General features: G+C 48.6%; 1 protein-coding gene across 1 annotated transcript; it reads right to left on the minus strand.

Moving 5' to 3' along the window:
• Window positions 1-4,033: 4,033 nt before the first annotated feature.
• HEATR6 (HEAT repeat containing 6) lies at window positions 4,034-19,225 on the minus strand. The gene is made up of 20 exons (XM_065694602.1): window positions 19,009-19,225; window positions 18,089-18,196; window positions 17,504-17,644; window positions 16,440-16,555; window positions 15,634-15,748; window positions 15,281-15,382; window positions 14,722-14,859; window positions 13,631-13,920; window positions 13,065-13,242; window positions 12,563-12,769; window positions 11,927-12,026; window positions 11,325-11,683; window positions 10,885-11,007; window positions 10,407-10,493; window positions 9,360-9,494; window positions 8,071-8,193; window positions 6,964-7,088; window positions 6,202-6,298; window positions 5,558-5,762; window positions 4,034-5,103 (listed from the first exon to the last, which is right to left on the minus strand). Exons 1-20 carry the CDS (start codon window positions 19,201-19,203, stop codon window positions 4,517-4,519), a joined length of 3,531 nt encoding a protein of 1,176 aa, XP_065550674.1. The 5' UTR covers window positions 19,204-19,225; the 3' UTR covers window positions 4,034-4,516.

A 19,225-nucleotide genomic window follows, 5' to 3' on the forward strand; every position in this document is an offset into this window, starting at 1 on the left:
GGGTTTCGCTGGGAACGGTTCCGCTCCAGGAAGGAGCTGGGCCAAAGCCGAATTTCACACATCCCGGAGCATGCCCGAGCACGGCGGCGCCCTGAAAGCCACCTTTGTCCACCCCATCGGCCCCCGGGGTCCCGCGGGATGGGTGGCACAGGGAGGGATGGGGACAGCATCACCCCGGCACCGGCGGCGCGGCGAGGAAGGGGCTGAGCCCTGGGGACCCCCAAACGCATTTACCCAGCCCAGCCCCGCCGCGCACGGGGGGCAGCGGGAGATGGGGGATCAAGGCTTTCACGCAAGCCCTCCGCAGAGCAAGACGCAGCAAGTTCTGCCCCTGGTTTTACGAGGAAATTCCAGGTTTCGCATAGTTTTCCCTCCCGTTCCAGGGCAAACGCTCCTGGGGCCAACCCCGGGAGCCTGGAGCAGGCATTTGGGTGTATTCGTGCCCCCCGTGGCCTGCGGGAAGCCCCCGCGGTGCCAGCGTGGAGCGTGCCCGTGCCTGGCTGCTGGGCCATCAAGGAAACTTGCTGGACTGAAACATACCAGCACGTCTAGACTGGAACGCCAGTCTGGGCCCCCGGGGAGCTGCAGGGCCCCCCCCGGCAGCACAGGCTGGTTTCCCGTGGGTGACACAACCCCAGGGATGCTATTGCTCACCGGGGCTCTCCAAGCCCCTTTGCCATCACCGTCCCATCGCCCCTCGGTGCTACCCATGCGGTGCCTCGCTGTTCCAAGCACGGCTTCCCGCTGTTGTCCCCGCTCCGAGGGGTTTTCAGCCCTGGGCAGAGCACCCCCCGGAGCAGGGCTTGGTGCAAGGGGCAGATGAGACCCGGGCAGAGCCATGCGGGCGCTGTCGGGGGCCATCCATCAGCGGCGACCCCGGGGCAGCCGCAGGAGGAGCGCACGGAGGTTGCGGCGGGGCGGAAGGGAGCGAAGGGAAACAGACAGGATAAAAATGACCGCACTCGCGGCGGGGCGGCCCGCGATAGCGCAGAGCCATTTGTTACCGGACGGGCGGCGGCAGGAGCCCAGCATCAGCCGCTCCCCGCTGACCCCACCACTGAAGTCACCCCGGCCTTCGCCACCCCGTTGCGCACGCACTGATGCGCGCCCCATAGAGCTCAATCCCGGTCCCGTGTTGGGGGGGGGGGGGCAGGTGAGGTGCCCCCTTCCCCGTGCTTGGGGCGCAGCAGCGGGACCCCCCCTCCCGCGGGCATCGCCGCCCCGCACCCGCGTTCCGGTTCTCACACACAGGAGCACGCGGGTGCCCCGGCCGGGTCCCGCTGCTCCAGGGCAGCTCCCCCCCACCTCGCACCCCATAGTGCGCTATGGGCCGGGGGGGGACCGCCGGGACCCCCCCCCGCATCCTTCACCGGGAGCCGCCTGGGGCCGGATCCGCGATAGCGACCGGGGACGTGGCGCCACCTCGTGGCCCGGCGGCGGGGGCAGCTGCGGGGCCAGCGACCCCTTCCCTTCCCTCTTTCCCTTCCCTTCCCTCTTTCCCTTCCCGTTCTCTCGCACTCGGCTCCATCGGGATGCTCAGAGCGCAAAATCGCATGAGATCCGGTGAATTGTCCCTTCCCTCCCTGTCCACTTCCACTGCCCTTCCCTCAGCTGCTGGAATGGATGCACCAGGATGCTCAGAGTGCAAAACCCACACAAAATCAGGCGAGTTGCTGTCCCTTCCCTTCCCTTACATTGCCCCTTCCCTTTTCCTTCCCTTACATTGCCCCTTCCCTTTTCCTTTCCATTCCCTCTACTTTCCCCCAGCTGCATCAGGTTGCTCAGAGTGCAAAACCCACGAGGCAGCAGGTGAATTGTTGCCCCTGCTCAGAGCTCACAAAGAGGCAGTGACTGGGAGGAAGGGAAAGCAAGCATCGAAATACACATCACTACATGAAGGCAAAGGGAGAGGCGTAACAGGTCCCTCAGCTGCTGCGAGCCAGGTCTGTGGCCACCCAACAGAACCCAGCGCTTTGGTCACCAAACCCTCTCCACACAGAGCCCGGTCCTGCCTCCAGGCACACAGTTCCACAACGAGGACTTTACAACCGGAGCCGCCACCCCGAGCTTTGGACCCATCAGCATGGGCAGCCCCAGGGACCGTGCTGGGCACAGACACCATCGGCACAGGGAAAGGTTCCCTCTGGGCTCGGCCGCAGGAGACATCCCGGGGCTGGGACCGGGCACTAAAGCCCTTTTGTTTTCCCCCACCCAGTGACCCCGTGCGGAAGAACAGGAGGATTGTCTTTCAAACGGAGCCGATGGGGAGCTTGCGTGTCCCCTCGCCACCTCGGCTATAAATCACCCTGCCTGTGATAAGGTAATTACCTTCTCCTTGAAACTATTCAGAGGAAACCCTATAAAGCGCCTGCCTTGTAAACACAACAATAAAGAGGCAGGACAATAAAACCTTGGCCGGGGTGGGGAAGGTGCCGCCGGCCCCCCGAGCACCTCGTGCTTCACCAATGGAGTGCCCAGGGCGAGGACAGAGGCTGCGTCCGGCCCCGCTGCTCTCAATGGCAGCAAGCAGGGGGCACAGGGCACACGCACCCCACAACCAAGCATCGGACACATGAAACCATCACTGACCTGGCTATGAGGCAGAAGAACCCAGCTCAGCTCCAGCACCATCACAACTACACCCAGGACCAACCACGAGCAGCAGAAATAGCCCCCGGGGCTGGGCACAGCTGACCCCCATGAACAACCCAGAAATTAGGCCTGAGTCTCCTCAGCTGCCCCTTTTCTATCCTAGAACACGTCTAGGAGGTGTTGAATGGAGTTAGTTCCACCAGCTAGGGCAAAAACCAGCTCCTGCCTCTCTGCTCTCCCCTGTGCACACACTGGTTTTCACCCAGTCAGTTAAGGGTGTCCAAAAGCTTGGGAAAGGATATTCCTATACAGGAGGATGAACACTGGCATCAATGCAAGACCCATCCTCTTCACAGAAGGTAATAAGCATGTGGGATAAGACCACAAAATCCAGACTCTACCTACACTGGTGTGTCAGCCTTTAGTGAAGCGGCAACAGGTCACGTTGATGCCGGGATGCTCAGAGTCTATGAGCATCGCTAAGGGAACGGTACAGAAGGGAGCAGCCGATGGTGTGCACAACCACAACTGTGTTTTCAGCGGCAATGGGACACATTTCTGCTGGAGGCTGAACGCAGCTGTGACACAGAGCCTGGTTCAGATGGTGGTGCAGCTACAACTGCAGCAGGCAGAGAAAAGGAGCAAGCGTCAGCTCAAGTGTCATCCGTAACTTGAAGTACAGCCAGGCTGCTCCCAAGCCAAGAGCCCCACTAGGGACCAGTGAGGGCAGTGGTGGTGCTCAGCTCTACCCCTCTTTTCCAACCTCTGTCCCAGGCAGCAGCTCAGCGTTCCACAGCACTGACAGACTGCACACCAGGCATTGGCAGAGCTGCTCCTTGCTGCAGTAGAAGTCACTTGTGCCAGGGAAGTGGCTCCGTACCTGCATCAATAAAGACTCCATCACTGTGAAGGGGTTTCGGATACTCACAGCACTTGAGGCCCACTGAAACCAGCGGTGTGGATGGAAGAACAAAGCAGATGAATTCTGTATCCCAAAGAGCTTTTACAACAGCCAGGGCTTGCTCTGAGCTTTGTTCAAACATCCACCCAGAGGTTAGGAGAGCAGGCACTTAACTCCCAGGGCCCCGGCTCATTCCTGGAGGCATCGATTTGTCCCCAGCAACATCAGAGAGCTCCGTCCTCCTGCAGCTATCAGCACAGTAAGCACACAGCAAACAGAGCAGGGAATGGGAAGGGGACAGAGCTGCAGAAACAAAGCCACATGTGCTTTAGGACATCACTGCACCTCCACCCAGGGGTAGCACTGCTTCAAGAGGCACAATTCCAGCCTTGGAGCACCCGCTTTGGACTTTCTGGCTTAAACAACCTAAGGAATTTCCAGGTTTGGGAAGGCAGGAGGGAGGCCCAGGCCAGGTGTAAGACCCAGGGAAGGCAGACAGGTAAAGGCAAAGTGTGTTTGCTCTAAGGAATTATTCAAATATTGGCAGTTTGGGGTTTATTGCAGGAACACAACATTTGCAGTGCTCAGAAAAACAAAATTCTTCCAGGCCCTTCCTTTACAACCATGGTTTTGAATCCGGCAGCCAGAGTAACCCAATGCTTCCAGATAAGCTCAGAGAACAGGCTGGTTTCATAAAACACACCAAGAAGGAGAAGGTGTTTGTTTTCCAAAGGGTAATGCTGTAACAGAACTGCACCAACTACGAGTAAGGAGAAAACCAGCTGTTACAGCTGAACCCAGGACACGGGTAATGCGCAAGCAGAACCAGGGGAGGACAACTCAGGGGTTCATTAAACACAGAAATGAGAAATAATAATAAAATACATTAAATTCTCCGGATCTTTTCCATCAGGTTTATGAACGACTTCAAGAAGTTTGAAACCAACTGTTTTAACACCAGCTAGAGGAAGCGTTTGTTCCGCATGGCCCATGTGAGAGCAGTCGGTTCTCCTCTGTGCCCACTCAGAAGTGTAGGTTGCTGGTCACCAAAAGAGGTGTTTCTAAGCCTCTTAATTCAGCAGCACTGGCGTGGTTTGTTAGGATATCCTGCAGGTAAAGAGACACTCTTACCCTAGCCTTGCCCTGCAGCTGCTTCTCTAACCCACCGAGATGTTCAATAGCTCCTCTTAACACTCCCTCCCTCTCACCCAAGTCCGTGGGGGTTCCTGCTTCGTTTTCTTCAGCATCAGATTTCAGATACTGCAAGACATAGGATTTGATTGCATCCCTGTTCTCTGTTATGGTTTCCCAAAGGACAGGCAGGTCCGTGCTCTTTGCCAGACTCAACAAATGGAGCAGAGCCTGGCAGATCTGTGTCCTGAGGCTGGCACTGTATTTGAACTCCAGGAAGTCCTCGGTGTCTTCACTCTTCTGCAGGGCGACCACCAAGGCACTCCAGATGTGGCAGAACTGCTCGGTGGAGCCGTAGCATTCCCTCCTGCTTGGGATGGAGAGGGCCATGGCTGACTTGATCCGGACTTTAAAGTTCTTGCAGGACTTCACCACTGAGGAAAGGGCACTATAGGCTTGGGCGGTCCAAGGAGCCTCTCCTAAAAACCCCAAACCAAACCCATTCCAATCAAAATACATAAATCTATAAATGCACCTCCTGAATATTGAATGGCTTTACATTTACTGTATTTATTCTGGTGTAAATGAGAGAATCAGGGGGTACGAAACGAAAAATTATTTACAAAGCCTCAGAAGATTAACTGGTTTTTAAGAGGAAAAGTGACATTTTGCATCTATTCACAGCTATAATCCCATCCTCTCTTCTAACATAGCTCCCTTCTAACATGACAGATCCAACTGAATATAGCACACTGGTGCCTGTATTAACATTTGCAGGATCTGAGCCTATTTCACTGGCAGGAATGCTCTGACAACGAGGTTCTGCTCAGTTTGCTTTCCCCCCCTCTTCCCCAACACATCTGTAACAGAGCCCTTCTTATCAAGACCACAACTTGCTGCGCAAATCCAGAGCCAGGGGGACAAGTTACTCACCGAGTGGCAAGGCAGGGTTCTTAAACACATTCCCCAGGGCGTAGCAAGCATTCCAGCGCACCTTCATAGTGGCCTCACTCTGAACAGTGGAGATGAGGGCCTGGAGAGATTCCTCGATGGCTTCCCTGAACCTGGGGTTTGCTATGTGATACGGCTGAAGGAAATGAAGCACATTCCCAAGGGCCCGGACCGCATTGCTCTTTACCTGGAACACACATACACAAAAGAGCCCCAAACCACGTTGGCTTTCAGCTTATAGGCAAAGCTTTTGTCAAGCTTGCTGTGAAATCATGCTCAGAGCCAAACCAAGGAGCCTGTCTGGAATCAGATCTGGTGTCTTTATCAGATGGCATCTCTTAAATGCCAGCAGAAAGATTGTTCTGTGCAAATGGTCACCCTAAAAGAGAACCAAACCAACCCGCTCCTGCACTGGGGAAAAGCACAGTCAACTGCCCTGCAGGTCAAACAGGAAACCTCCAAGCATGAGCCCTCAAGAGAGGATGCTGAGCTGCAGCTCCTCATCACTGGGGCAAAACACCCCAAAGTAACCGGTGACATCTCCCCCTCCTTTTCTTCCTTGTAACAACAGTGCAAGAGTTAACCACACCATGACACAACTCCACCCTCCTTCCCCTCACTCGTACCTTGTCTCTGTCTTTGGATGCTTCAGTTGCAGAGCGTAACATTTTCAACAGGAGGAGATCTGAAAATTCCTCATGAAAACTTTGTCCCATCGTTTCCCTGGCAGGAGAATCACACAGTGAAAGGCCAGCTCGGATGATCCATCCCCAAAGATGGGATACAATCCTTTAGAGAGGCGTATGAACAACCTTCACTCTTTAGAGGGCTAATATGTAAGGCAGACCTTACTACATGTGACCACTATGTTTATTAATTTAAAACCAAACTATCAACGCAAGTAAGCCAGTTAGCAATGCATTAAGTCTGTAATAAAAAACAGAGGGCAATGAATTGCTCAGAGGCAATTCTGCAGCAGGACTATATGATAACTATTCCTCCTGTTAAAAATGTAACAGTAGGTCAGTCTTTGGCTTGAAGAAGTGTTAAATATTTATTAATTTTCCTCCTGTGTTATGCTGAAAGTAACCAGGAAAACTCAATTACACAAAGCAACACACAAGCAATAGAAAACTGATAAGTAAACTTGGAGTCTACTCCAGACTAATGAGTAGAAAGAGCTGAACCCAAGCAGTTTAGAACTCAGCCCTCAGATGGACACCAGATTCTTGTAACAGGGTCACAGACACACAGGCTGAGTGGTTAAAGAGTAGCATCTAAGCCAAATTTGAGGGGGTTTTGATACTAAGTAGATTAGTACCCTCTGTGTGATGCTGCAGGAGTAGGGGCAGGGAGAGGAACTCCAGAGGCCAAGGCCACTTACGTACATGTTGAGGATGAGGGTGTCTGTAAGATTGCCCAAGGACCAAGCTGCTTTGGCACGGACGTTTGGAGACTTGTCATGGAGGGAATCCAGAATAGCATTTGCTGTGTCTGCCACAAACATCACGTCCTATGAAAGTAAGAAGTGCTGCAAAGTTAGGAGGCTTTAAAGACTCAGGTGATTTCCTCAGTAACACATTCATTCTGGCCTTTCCAGGGGAAACGATACCTGCCACAGAGACCAGCTCCATTCATATACTCAGTATGTTTGTACAGCTTGGTTTGATCTTAAATTAACAGTGACCAAGTTCACCACTCCCTTGAGTGGCTGTTGCTGAAAGGGTTCAATGTATTATTTCATTTTATTAGTGCTTTAGTGACTTTGGATTTAACATAATTTCCTGGACTGCCAATCTTACTCTCATCAAATCCCACTTGAAGTAATTCCTTCTTCAAACTCCCTGTTGAGCTGCTTGTTTAATCTTCTCTTCTATGGCCATTACGTTTCATTTTCATTCCCTTGCCTATGGAAAAGAGTTTGCTTTCAAAGTCTTTTGGAATCACATCTTAACATCCGCTATTGCATAATTATTACAATCACTCAGTTTAGGCCACACTGCAAAAACTCCGGAGTCTCCCAGCTCAGCCAAGCCAAGACCAATTTTTCCTATGGAAACCATCCAGCATTTTTCTCTAGATAAGCTTTACTTCTGAGCTTGGAAGCAAAGCTGAAGCCTTCACATTAAAAACACATGTTGTATCCCTGCTCTGTCTTCACAGCTCCACCTCATCTCTTGCAGCTCCTTTGTGCCAACCTGGCCCCTCACTTCTGCCCCTAAGAGCTCAGGGAAGATCCTGGCTTCCCTCGTTTTGCTCTGGCTTATGAGGCACTTTAGCTTCTGCTTCATCTCATTTAAACCTCCACTGGTTCTGTTCACCACATAAGAGGCACGATCAGGTCTAGAGACAATAAGGAAGAGCTACATACACACTACAGACCAAAAGCAAGTAGGAAGGCCAATTCATTCCAAAAGAACTCATGTCCCACATCTTATGCTTCACCAAACCCATTATGAAATGGCTCAAAATAAGAAAAACAGGACAGTTCTGACCTGCCTGAGGCAAGAGAAGAGGATGTAGACTCCAAGCGCACGTGCGGCAGCAGCTTTTACCAGCGGGTTCTCACTGTGGTTCAGGCCAAGGAGCAGAGTGACACACAGGATCTGCTGCTCATTCTGCAATGAAAACCGGTCATGGCAATAGGGAGAAACTGAAAAGATCTCTGTCCCACTAAGACAATTGAAAACCCCTCATATGTGGAATCTATACAAACTCCCATTCAGAGCATAAGCTTTAAAGTAAATTGTGTGGCGTTTCAGGACGCCACACAGGAAATGGGAATGCTTCCAGCAAACACGATCTTGTTGCTGTTAGGCAAGACTACAAAGGAAACCAAAATATTAACTATCATCCAAACGCAGACAGCACGGCCCAGCAGAGGTAAAACCACTGGATCAGTTGGTTTTTCCTGTCTTACTTCACTCTTTCCCCTCCATTAACAAGGACAGCCAGGCAGATTAAGTTCATCCCGGACAGATTGTCAGTTTACCAATCCATGACAAAGATCTTGGTTTCATCAGAGCAAAGGGTCAGAGTGGGCACTGACTTGACCCCACACGGCCACAGGGACAAGAGAGTGTATGGGATCAAAGTACAGGGTGATGAAGTACATGCTGTGCTTGGAGAAACCGGACGGAGAATTCCAGAGATACTGCTGTACTAGCAATTCCTGGGCAAATGAGATCTGGCAGAGTACTCCCATCAAGAAGGGCACAGTGACATAAAAGGAGAGGCACAATGCAGTGGTGATGCACTGCCAAGGCTTTCATGTTTAAAAGCATATTTTATGTTGCAAAAGGAGAGTCAGGCCAACATGTTTGTTTGCTTCTGCCAGGGCAATCGCCACAGTTCAGTGTTTCAAAAGCCAGCCAAGAGAAAAGCCATGCATGGGAACTGGTGACCATCATCAGCCCATGGCTGTTAGCTCAGCTGTGTCTTCAAAGATTTAACCAGCAAAATAACAACCCTTCACCCCTCCCTCAAGCAATGAAATTCTTGCCCTCCATCTCCCCTGCATCATTGACAAGGCCAAGCATTCATGGCAGGGCCAAACAGCTTCTGTGACCCACAGTTTAATTGTTTCGGCAGATTAATAACTCCCAACATTGCCTTTTCCAGTCTTCAATGGTCACAACCTGTTCAGAATGCTTATGAAAAATCTGGGAGGTTTCTCCACCCTCTCATTTTAAGCTTTTAAGAGTCTTTACACTGCTGCAATCTGGTAGACCTCTGGTTAAACCTCAGTGGGTTTAAAAATGCCACCTTAAAGGAGTGCTCTTACCTTCAGTCTGCTGAAAGCTTCTGGCAAGATAGAGGACAGGGCATCACAGGCGCTTGTCTGCAGAGTCGGATGGGGAGAGCTCTGAAGAGTGCCAGGCAAAGGGCCATTCAACATCATGGTCCAGAAAGTTACAACCTACAGAAGAAGCAGCCAGGTTTATCTACTTAAACTCAGCAATTATACCGAAATTCTACAACAGGTTGTCTTTTGCTATGATCATCTTTAAGACATACTTGCAGCAGGTAGCATAATCACACACGGAAGTGACTGCAACTCTTTGCAAGCCTAAACTACTTGGCATTCAGAAACATTTTAGTACTGCTATCAAGTACTTACTCACTGAGTTCTGTTTCTTTCCTTCTCGAGGCCATATACACTTGGATTAGCTTGCATTAGGTAGAATTACAACCCCCTTCTTGAATCCAATTAATGTGCTTTACAATTTGCATTCACATCAAGTAACAGGAACCTGGTGCTATTGGACATGTTTCCTATCTTGTAGGGTCACTGGTGACCACCTCAATACTCAGCATAGGCCAAGGAAGCTTTTCAGCTTGGCTTCTGTTCACAGAAGCAAGACTTAAACAGGCCTAAGTTACTACCAAAATGCCAGCGCCTCAGCTTCCACAAACATGTCCAACAGCCAGCCTCAAACAGTGACCTTTCCTGAAATCACGTCTTGTGGTTCTTCTGCACTCGTGAGCAGCCAGAACATGCAGGCTGGCTCTTGTAACAATGCAAATTCACCAGACTCTGTTCTTCCACCTTTCTGACTTAGATGAGATAGGAAGAGGAGGAATGAGGAAAGGCAGAGGCAGTGTTAACATCACGTAAAACAACACCCCCCCCAACCTGCCTACAGACACAAACAGAACAATGAAGGAAGTCTATCAAAATTCTACGTATCAGCACATATAAAGCCACAGGGCACCAAGTCCCTTTGTGCTTTCCTGCAATTGATTTATTTATCCATGCCAGTGGCTTTGCAGAGCACTCAAGAGAGGAAGCTCAGTGAAGTGGAATCTTGGAGGGAGCCCACACACTCACCGTGCTGACCGGTACCCTCTGATCAGGGCTGACGGCTGAATCGGGTTTGTACTGCTGCAGTACACCTGTGCCCAGCTCCTCCAGGAGCTGCAAGGAAACAAAAGGCAACTGGGTCTTCATCAGGGAAGCCTCAAGTTCCATGGAACCATAGCAACCTTTACCTAGGACTGCAGTTATTTACCCAGGGAACAAAACTGAAGGATTCAGTATTGGTTTGGACTCTATTTTGTCCCTGCTAGTGAAGAAATTAGAGGAAAAGCCTTTCTATCATCAAGTCATCAGCTAGGACAGCACAACAAATTGCCACACAAAGAGGAAATCTCCTCTGGGCTGTCCTCTGGGTGACAGAATACAGCTCCTGCACCTGCAGAAGCAAAATCACACGTGCTCTGAATATCCATCACTACTCATCTGTATTGGCAAAGCACACTAATAGGTAAAAATTGACTCAGTGAAGCAAAGTTCCTCATGCTCTTACTTTGGCTCCGTGAAGCTGAATGGATGGATCCATTTCTTCCATGCATCTGCAAGCCACTTCTCCAAGCTCTAGGAAATAGCTCTGAGCCATAGGGAAATGGCCTTTCACAAGCAGTGCCAACACCTGAAAACAAACAAAAGAAAATCCATTCACCTTTTTTTCCTTTTATTAAACCAAAATACCCCAAACACACACAGAGGGGATGCTCACGTGCAAATCAGCACTGGAACCACACACTAAATTCTGATGTACCTTGCAGTACAACTTCTAGAATACTAGAGCTCATTCAAAACCTTCCTGTTCATTACCTTGTTCAAAACCAGCCACAAACGCACTATCAGGTAGCAACACAATGAATTATTTACTGTAAGTGAGGTCTCCTGTAGCTAAAACACCAAGCAAGAGTGCCTGTAAGAGCAACACATTCAGTATCTCCCCACCTGTAAGGCTTCCAGTCGAAGGGGACATGGTTCATAAACGCTGGAAAACGATGGGAAGTTCGCATCACTGTCAGAACAGGAATCCTCTCTGGGCAGAACGATGATGGAAACGCAGAGACGGAGCAACCAGCATGGCTCTGGAGATGTGCATCCTGCTGGGTTATCTGGAGGCTCCCCTTCTGAGGGGAGGGTTTTTCTCCACTGCTCAGAGGAATTAGAACGGTGAGGGGTTGTGGTACCACTATGACTTAGCCCTGAAGAACTGGGCTGCTGCAAAAGTAACTGCACCTCTGGTAAAGGTACTTGGATAGATACTATAGCCCCTAATAATGTGAGACTAGAAACTCGGACATTAACATCTGCAAGAAAGAACAGGGCAGGGGAAGAAAAAGCCACTCCATTAGCATCTCACTGACACATCAGCATCCTTCAGCAGTTTTCAGGCAAGACAGATCATAACGTGTAATTCAATAGAAATGTATATGTTCATGTATTGAGGAAGCACAGGGGGAAAGAGGGAAATCCACAATTACTGCATGACAAGCAAAGCTGAATTAAGATACCACATGCACAAAGAGGCTCCAGCCAAACAGAATACAAACCTTTATGACAAATGTAGGGCTTTATCTGGTTCCACACTCTCGTCAGTAACCCAGGTTTTAAACGGCTGTATGGGGCATTTGAAACCAAATTTGCAAGGCACTGAAACACACAGAAGAACATGCATGGAGCAGTGGTTATGATGTCAGCCTGGCCTCCAACACATTTGGTTTTACATTGGCAATTTTAGGTCATTTTGACAGCTAATTATCTGAGGGCACCTAAAAACAAATGCAATTATCTGCCGTCTGAAAGCTGGCTACAGACTTGGCTCCTAAGAACATTTAACTATTGACCTGGCATAAAGACCAAGGAATTTCAGTAGTCCATGGAAAGCTTTTTTTGCCAATTTCCACTTTAAAGCCAACGTGAGTCTTCAGAATCATTTTATAGGTTCACTCAACCCCAAAAACTACACAAAAGGAATGCAGGAACAAGAGAACTGTGCTGGAAAGAACCCTAGAGCTCTGTAGGAAGACTCAGTCAATGAAGTCGTATGAGATGGTAACAGATTATTTCCCACTACCACCTTAGTCCTCAACAGCTACAGTAATTCCTGTGCAATCTTTCTTCAAGACATAATCCAGAGACCAGAATCCTCTCTTGGGCAGCATTCAGAACACTAACAGTACAGTTACCTTGACAATTTGTGTCAGTGTTTGAGAAGAGGATTCTGCCACCAGGGCCAGCAGCAGACAGCGGTGCAGCTCCCGGATGCTAGAAGCAATAGTTACAGAGAAGGGAGTAAAAGCTCTCTTGTGATCATTAACGTCTTCGGCAACAGAAAGGAACTGCTTGGAGCCTTCCAGTATGGCTGAGAGGACTTGAAGAGCACAGGCACGGGTCTGAAACGATAAAACATTTATTACCCACTTTCAACACCTCCTTCACGCTGATGGGGAACATTGAAAGTTAGGGAAGTCTCCTTCTCAGACAAGAGAAAATTCAACTCCAACTATTTTTATCTCACAATACAACCAATCCTTTTCTTCCTTATCCAATACATCCTCTTCATTTCTTGCAGCACAATGACCAAGCAACACAGATACAGTAGCTAAAGTACTTACTGAAGGTCAGAGAAGACAACTCAAGATTAATACGGCAAAAATACAGTGCTTTTTCTACCCAGAGCTGCCTCACCTTTGGAGAAGGGTCCTTTAAAGCAATAGTCATCAAGGACACTGACTGGGGGCTGCCAATACCAGGAGCATCAGGAACAAACGCTGACCAGTAGCCATAAAGAACTCTTTTTTCTATTGATTTTATAGCAGAGAGGAAACAGGCCAGAGCCCCCTGACGAACATTGGCTTGGTAAGATCTTAAAAACAAACAAAAAGATTCATGAAATAGCAGCAAAGAAGAGTAATGGACCTAACCTCTCACTAGCATTAGTGGCCAGATGTGAGAAGAAATTCTTTAGACCAAGAATAGGAAGAGAAAGAACAAATGTGCTTTCAAACCAATATAAATCACTGCTTTCCTATCTTCTTGTATCATCCCATAAATCAAAGCTGTTGATTTTGTCAACAGCTTTAAGACCAAAGCACTAGGACCCTGTTGGAAGGGTGGGAGGCTGCACACATGCAAAATTCATGTCAGGTCTGCAGGGGCAGAAGGTGTGTTTTAACATGACACACGAGTTGAAATTGTTACGAACAGCAGCACACTCTGCTGCTGTGCTTTATGTTTACATCAACAACAATCACCTCACTTTGCTCTGTATTCCACCTTCAGCATCGGAATATTCCGACTCACTGCTGCTGATTCTTTTCCAGCTAGGATAATGTGAAGACAAGTGGTCCTTCCCAGCAGGCACGTTTGCAACATCCGATGCACGACTCCGAGGATCTGAACCAGGACTCTTTTGCACATTTCCCAAGTGCAATTTCATCATGTCTGCTCCAAGGGCTGATTCATTTCCAGCATCGCCCAAATCTCTTCCTTCCTCCACAGACTCTCCCTTCTTTTGTTTGCCTTTGGACTTTTTTCTTCTGTTCTGTTTTAAGACAAAGACCACTTCTTTAGTATCTGAGAGCCTGCAAAGTCTGCTTATTAGTAGCAACAGTAACATCAGTATAGGAATACCTTAGTGTAAGCAAGCAGTTAATATCTGAATAGCCTCAAAATTTAAGGTTTGGCCTCTTCATCAATAAAGCAAAAGATTTCCAAGAAAGCTTTCAGTTAAAAACCCTATTTCACACAAAAGTGATTAAAGAAGAGGAATGGTAAATGCTGCTGTAGAATTACAGTAGACATTTAACATGTAAAAATATACAAGTCAACATGACTGCACATCTTTATTTTCTCTCATGACTTTCGGATAATTGGTAATCCAAAATGTTTGCAGGGTTAAAAAATAACCTGCAGAAGGATTAAACAGAACAAATGGGGTGGGGGGAGGAAATCAGTCTCGAGATGAACTTGACTCCCCTAGGAAAGAGTCAAACAATTGTGCAAGCGTTAGAGAGAAAACGTAACTTATAAAATAAGAAGCTTTGCCTCGTCTGCATGCACCAATCCCATGTCTGCAGGCCAAGAATTCTTGGCTATAGATGAGTAACTGATGCACAGAGCTCAGCTGAGGAAAAGCAATCTCCTCAGAGCCATTTGTTCTCCTGCGTTTACAAAGCAATTTTACTCGGAGCAGAGATTTATGATCAATACCTTTAAAGCAAAGAATGTGAAATGTATCAGATGCTCAGAACACAAAGAGCCACTAATATCAGTCAGGTAACATACAACTGCACACACACGTGCACAATGAACATGCAGCAGAATCAGGGTAATTCAAACTTACCCCTGTCTGCTTAAAGGTGGCTGGCTCTAACTGTTCCTGTTTGGAAGGCAACCTTTTATCGTACTGAGGTAATGGAACTGGGTACAAGGCTGCTGGCATCTCTATGCTCAGTCCTGGCAGTCCATGAAACATACATTTCTAGAATAGAAACAAAAACATTTATGGTCCTTTCCCTTTGTGATGCACAAAGATTTACCCTGTATTTACTCAGGTGTTCATCAGTTTTCAGTTGGGGTTGTAATCCTTCCCCTAGGTCTTGTCTCTCCCCTGTAAGTGCTATATAACAGCATTGCAACATCAGAAATTCAGCTACTTCTAGGAGGATTTTAAGTGGGTCCAAAAAAAAAGAGCCTCCCATCTTTCTCTCACACTCTTTTGTGGGAACTCCAGCTGTGAGAGAAACTCAATGTCATCTTTATATCTCACAATACATACTCCCACCATGCTCATGCTTCTCTGCTCCCTCTTTCTTGTCTTCTATCGTTTCCCATTTAACAAGCACCTGGAACATACACCTCCCAGAGTCTGCCTCCTTCTCAAGGTGGATTGAGGTACTCACCTTCAATACTGCAAGAAGAGATCCAATCTGGTCAGTGTGCATTAGTTTCATCTTCCCACCATTCAGAAGCGACTGGATACCTTTCAGTGCATTCTGCAGTAACTGAAAACCAACACACAGAATTACTTACTTTTCCTTCCCAAAACACTGAAGGTTCACATTTTTCAAGTGACCTTCTGGGCAATTATGGTTTAACTCAACATAATTACTGGGACACTTACTTATGCTTATTAAAAAGCCAGACTATTTAAGCAAAATCTCAGTTGACAACATTCCAAATGTCACATATTCCAAATTCCAACATTCCAGCAGCACAATCTCCTAATGAGAGTATTCTAGACAATTACACTCACCATGCAAAAAGTGATGTCATCTACATCAGAGGTTTTTGAAGACTGCAGCACACTTAGGAAAGTCTGAAAACAGACACTTCTGTAGGACTCATCCAAGTACGGCTGTTCAGGCACGCTGAGATTAAAGCGGGAAGAGACAAGCGGTTGGTTTACAATCCATCCCACAGACTCAGACCTAAGCCCTCTGCTAGGCTGAAGAGCACAGTCTCAGGTGGATGGTGGCTCTTTGAAAGGGATCAGCTCTACCACTGTAAAGAACAGAAGGAAACCTTCTGCACAAAGAGCTAGTACAGTCATAGCATGCCTTACACCTACGCTGCTGCTTCTGTGGCCTGCTTCTTGATTACAATGACTCTCCAAGCATAGCTTAACAAGCTCTCATGCTTATAAATGCTTTTTAGGCAAAAATCAGCATTGAAAAGGGCTTAGAATGACTGTGGCATCAGCATATTTACATGTGGAATGGAAAAATGGAATAACTGACAATCACTGTAAAAGCTTTTAACTGGCAATTTCTTATGCAAAATTAACCCACAGAATCATTGCAGGGACCACAGAGAACTACACTTCTTATTTTCTTCCTTAAACTAATCTCTGTGTCATTATATCTGGAAGACTGAGAGTTTACCATTTTATCCAGAGAGAAGAGACCTTGGAGCACTGAAGTTCTGCATTTCAAACTCATGCATATATCCCTTACTAGACCTAAATTTGCTGTCCCCAGCCCAGAGCAGACCAGCTGTCCTTGACATCAGATGTACATCTCCCAAAGCACCCACTCCCCCATCTGGAAGGCTCGCACGCACCTGAGACAGAGGTTTGCCATGCTGCGTACTGCTGCCCTCCGGAGTTCCACGTCGGGCTGAGCAGCATCGCTGAGCTGCACCAAGAGCCCAGTCCTGCCCAGCAAATCCGGGAGATGCTAAAACAAACCACCAGGAGCCGTTAGGAATCAGTGCTCTTCCCTCAGCCTCCTGCTTCTTCTGTTTCCTAGCTAAACATATCTATGCTACCAAAAAAAGAGCTGTCAGCTGCAGATCCGGATCTCACAGACAGATTATGTTTAGACAAAAATGACATGAAAATATAAATTTCCAAAGTTCCCTTATTTTGCACTGAAAATTACTGAGCGTGAGCACAGTTGAGGCTGAGTCCCAGTTTATGCTTTCTTCCCAGACACAAAGCTAAGTTAGTAACAACTGCTGTACCAAATTGCTGCAGTTATATAGGCTACAAACCCACGCAAGCTGGCAGCTCCAAAACTGCTACCATCACCTCCCCGTGCTTCAGCCCAGCAGCAGAAACTGCTCTGCACGCTGCCAGGAGCTGGCGACGGCAGGATTCAACATACCAAGCACCATCAGTCACACTGCAGCAACAAGGAGCTTCATGCAGACCTCAGGACTGATACCTGATAGGCTCCACTTCAAAAGGGCTTTGAGCCCACTTTGATCTGGTTACTGGGTAAATTTCAGGCTCCTCAATGGAGCCTGCTGAGTAACGTGCAATTTGAAGCTCCCCGTGTTCTTCCTGCCCAGTACACAGGTATACCAGGGTGGTAAGACTGCACACTAAGCCTGGTGCCCTTCTTTAATACCCTGCCTTTGGCTCAAGCCAGGTAAGAGGTGGTCCCTATAGCTGCAGCCTGCAGATATAGAGGTATTTGGCATGGGAAGAATCTTGTTATATCCTTATTATTAGTAGGTACATCTACCACACCTGAAATTTGACTTCCGTCAGTCACTATTTAAAAGACACCTAATCTTCACATGAAGATAAGGCAATTTGAGAGCATGATCGTTTTCTATTCTTTCTTTTAGGGAAAAAATAAATAAAAGTAGAAATAGTAAAAGGGTCCTTGCAAACTCACTTTCTGACATTTAGGTCCATTATTGTAGACAAGAGCTGCCAAGGCTTGCACAATTTCCACATGTGTCCAAGAGCTGCACTGTTTAAGAGCAGAGATGCAGTAGGAGAGAAGGAAATTCAAGTTCTGTTCATCAACCAGCACCTGTTGGAACAGAGAAGGTCAAGAAAACATCATTATGTACTGCTGGAGCTAATACACTGTATATATTAACTAGTATATTAGTACATACTAATATACTCAGATACACTGGTTACAGACTTGGGCGATCTGGCTGTTAAAACCACAGAGCATCACAGAATCAGCCAACACTTAGGAAACGGATAAACCAACACAAGTGTCCTGTCACCTGGATATTTTTGATGGTGTATCATGTTTGACAGAGCTGGTTTTACATGGGGAACCAAGCTAGAGCCACACATCAGAACCTCAGCTAAGAATAAATACGTAATACAGGGAAAAATCCAAGTAACTCTGCATGAAGGTTGGCTCCACAGCACTGTAAGAAGGCAGGAGGTCTCCCCCCTTAGTGAGGAACCCGGGAGGCAGCACACAAGGAAAGAAGGGACAAGGCCAAGCTTTCCATACCTGAAACCTGTTAAGTAAGTGATGGATAAGCTGACAGACTTTGCTGACAAGATGCTCCTGATCAAGGTGAACCAGCTGACAGGCTTGGACAAGCAGAGCACAGACATCCTGGAAAACAAAGCCTCAGTTTATTACTTAGAGACTACAAAGCCAGGGTGGAAACCACATCATCAGCTGAGACTCTGACTGCACAACCAGATCTGCCTGTGGGTACCACTGACATCGATACACAGGGATAAGGAAATGAATGAAACTCCAGATAGTGAGCTTCCCTTCCCCTCATTCACCCACAGGCCTTCATCCCTGTGCAGGGGGATGCTGCCACAGAACTCGTATCGCAATAGTACTGCTCAAACAACACAACTTAAGCACTAGAGTTAAATCAAAGCCGATAATAGTAGCAAAAGAAATATCTAGAGTTAGATTAAGGCACAGAAGGGGCAGGGGGAGACCATTGTCCAAAGAAATACATTCCAAAGTGCAAGGTAATCCTAGTCTGGAAATAAACCGAAGAAAACCGGGTAAATCGGCAGTGCTTGCGGAGCAGTGATGAAGTACAGCGTGCTCCAAACAAAGCAGTGTCAGTGCCGTGTAACTACAGCACTCAGCACTGAAGGGCTTACTTTAAACCTGACGTGTTTTACCGTACCAGTATCACACTATGACATTACCCAGTCCTTTTGCCGTTACTGACTCCCGCTGCCTACGGACCCACCACCGCCCGCTCTCCCGCATGTCCCCCCGTGCCCCCGCTCCATCTCCAGCAGCGCTCCTCCCCACGCCGGCAGCAGAGCTCACAAGGCCCGGAGGAGGCAGGGAAGGGGCCCGGGTGAAGGCAGAGCGGGGACACGGCCCTGGGTAAGGGGGAGAGCGGAGGAGGCGCCGCAGAACCCCGCGATGGCCCCCGCACCACGCGGTACCTGCGGGCCGGGCCCGGCGGCCGGCGCCGCGCCGCAGCTCTCGGAGATGAGCTGGTCGAAGAGCAGGTGCAGCTCGGTGCGGCGGCTGCCGTCGGGCCGCTCCGCGCCGGGCCGGGGCCGCAGGGCGCCGAGGCGAGCCAGGTACCGGCGGAAGGAGCCGCCCTGCTCCGGCTGCTCCGCCACGGCCGCCGCCATCTTCCGCCTTCCCGCCGGCGGC

Source organism: Lathamus discolor, chromosome 14, assembly GCF_037157495.1.
Source record: "Lathamus discolor isolate bLatDis1 chromosome 14, bLatDis1.hap1, whole genome shotgun sequence".
NCBI lineage: Eukaryota > Metazoa > Chordata > Aves > Psittaciformes > Psittacidae > Lathamus > Lathamus discolor.

Excerpts from the sequence above, each read along its gene's own strand:
- HEATR6 (XM_065694602.1), bottom strand. The coding sequence starts at position 19,203 with ATGGCGGCGGCCGTGGCGGAGCAGCCGGAGCAGGGCGGCTCCTTCCGC. Across the intron at positions 15,749-16,439 it reads ATGGCAAACCTCTGTCTCAG|CGTGCCTGAACAGCCGTACT; the intron begins GTGCGTGCGAGC and ends CTTTAATCTCAG. Across the intron at positions 5,104-5,557 it reads GAACCCTGCCTTGCCACTCG|GAGAGGCTCCTTGGACCGCC; the intron begins GTGAGTAACTTG and ends TGGGGTTTTTAG.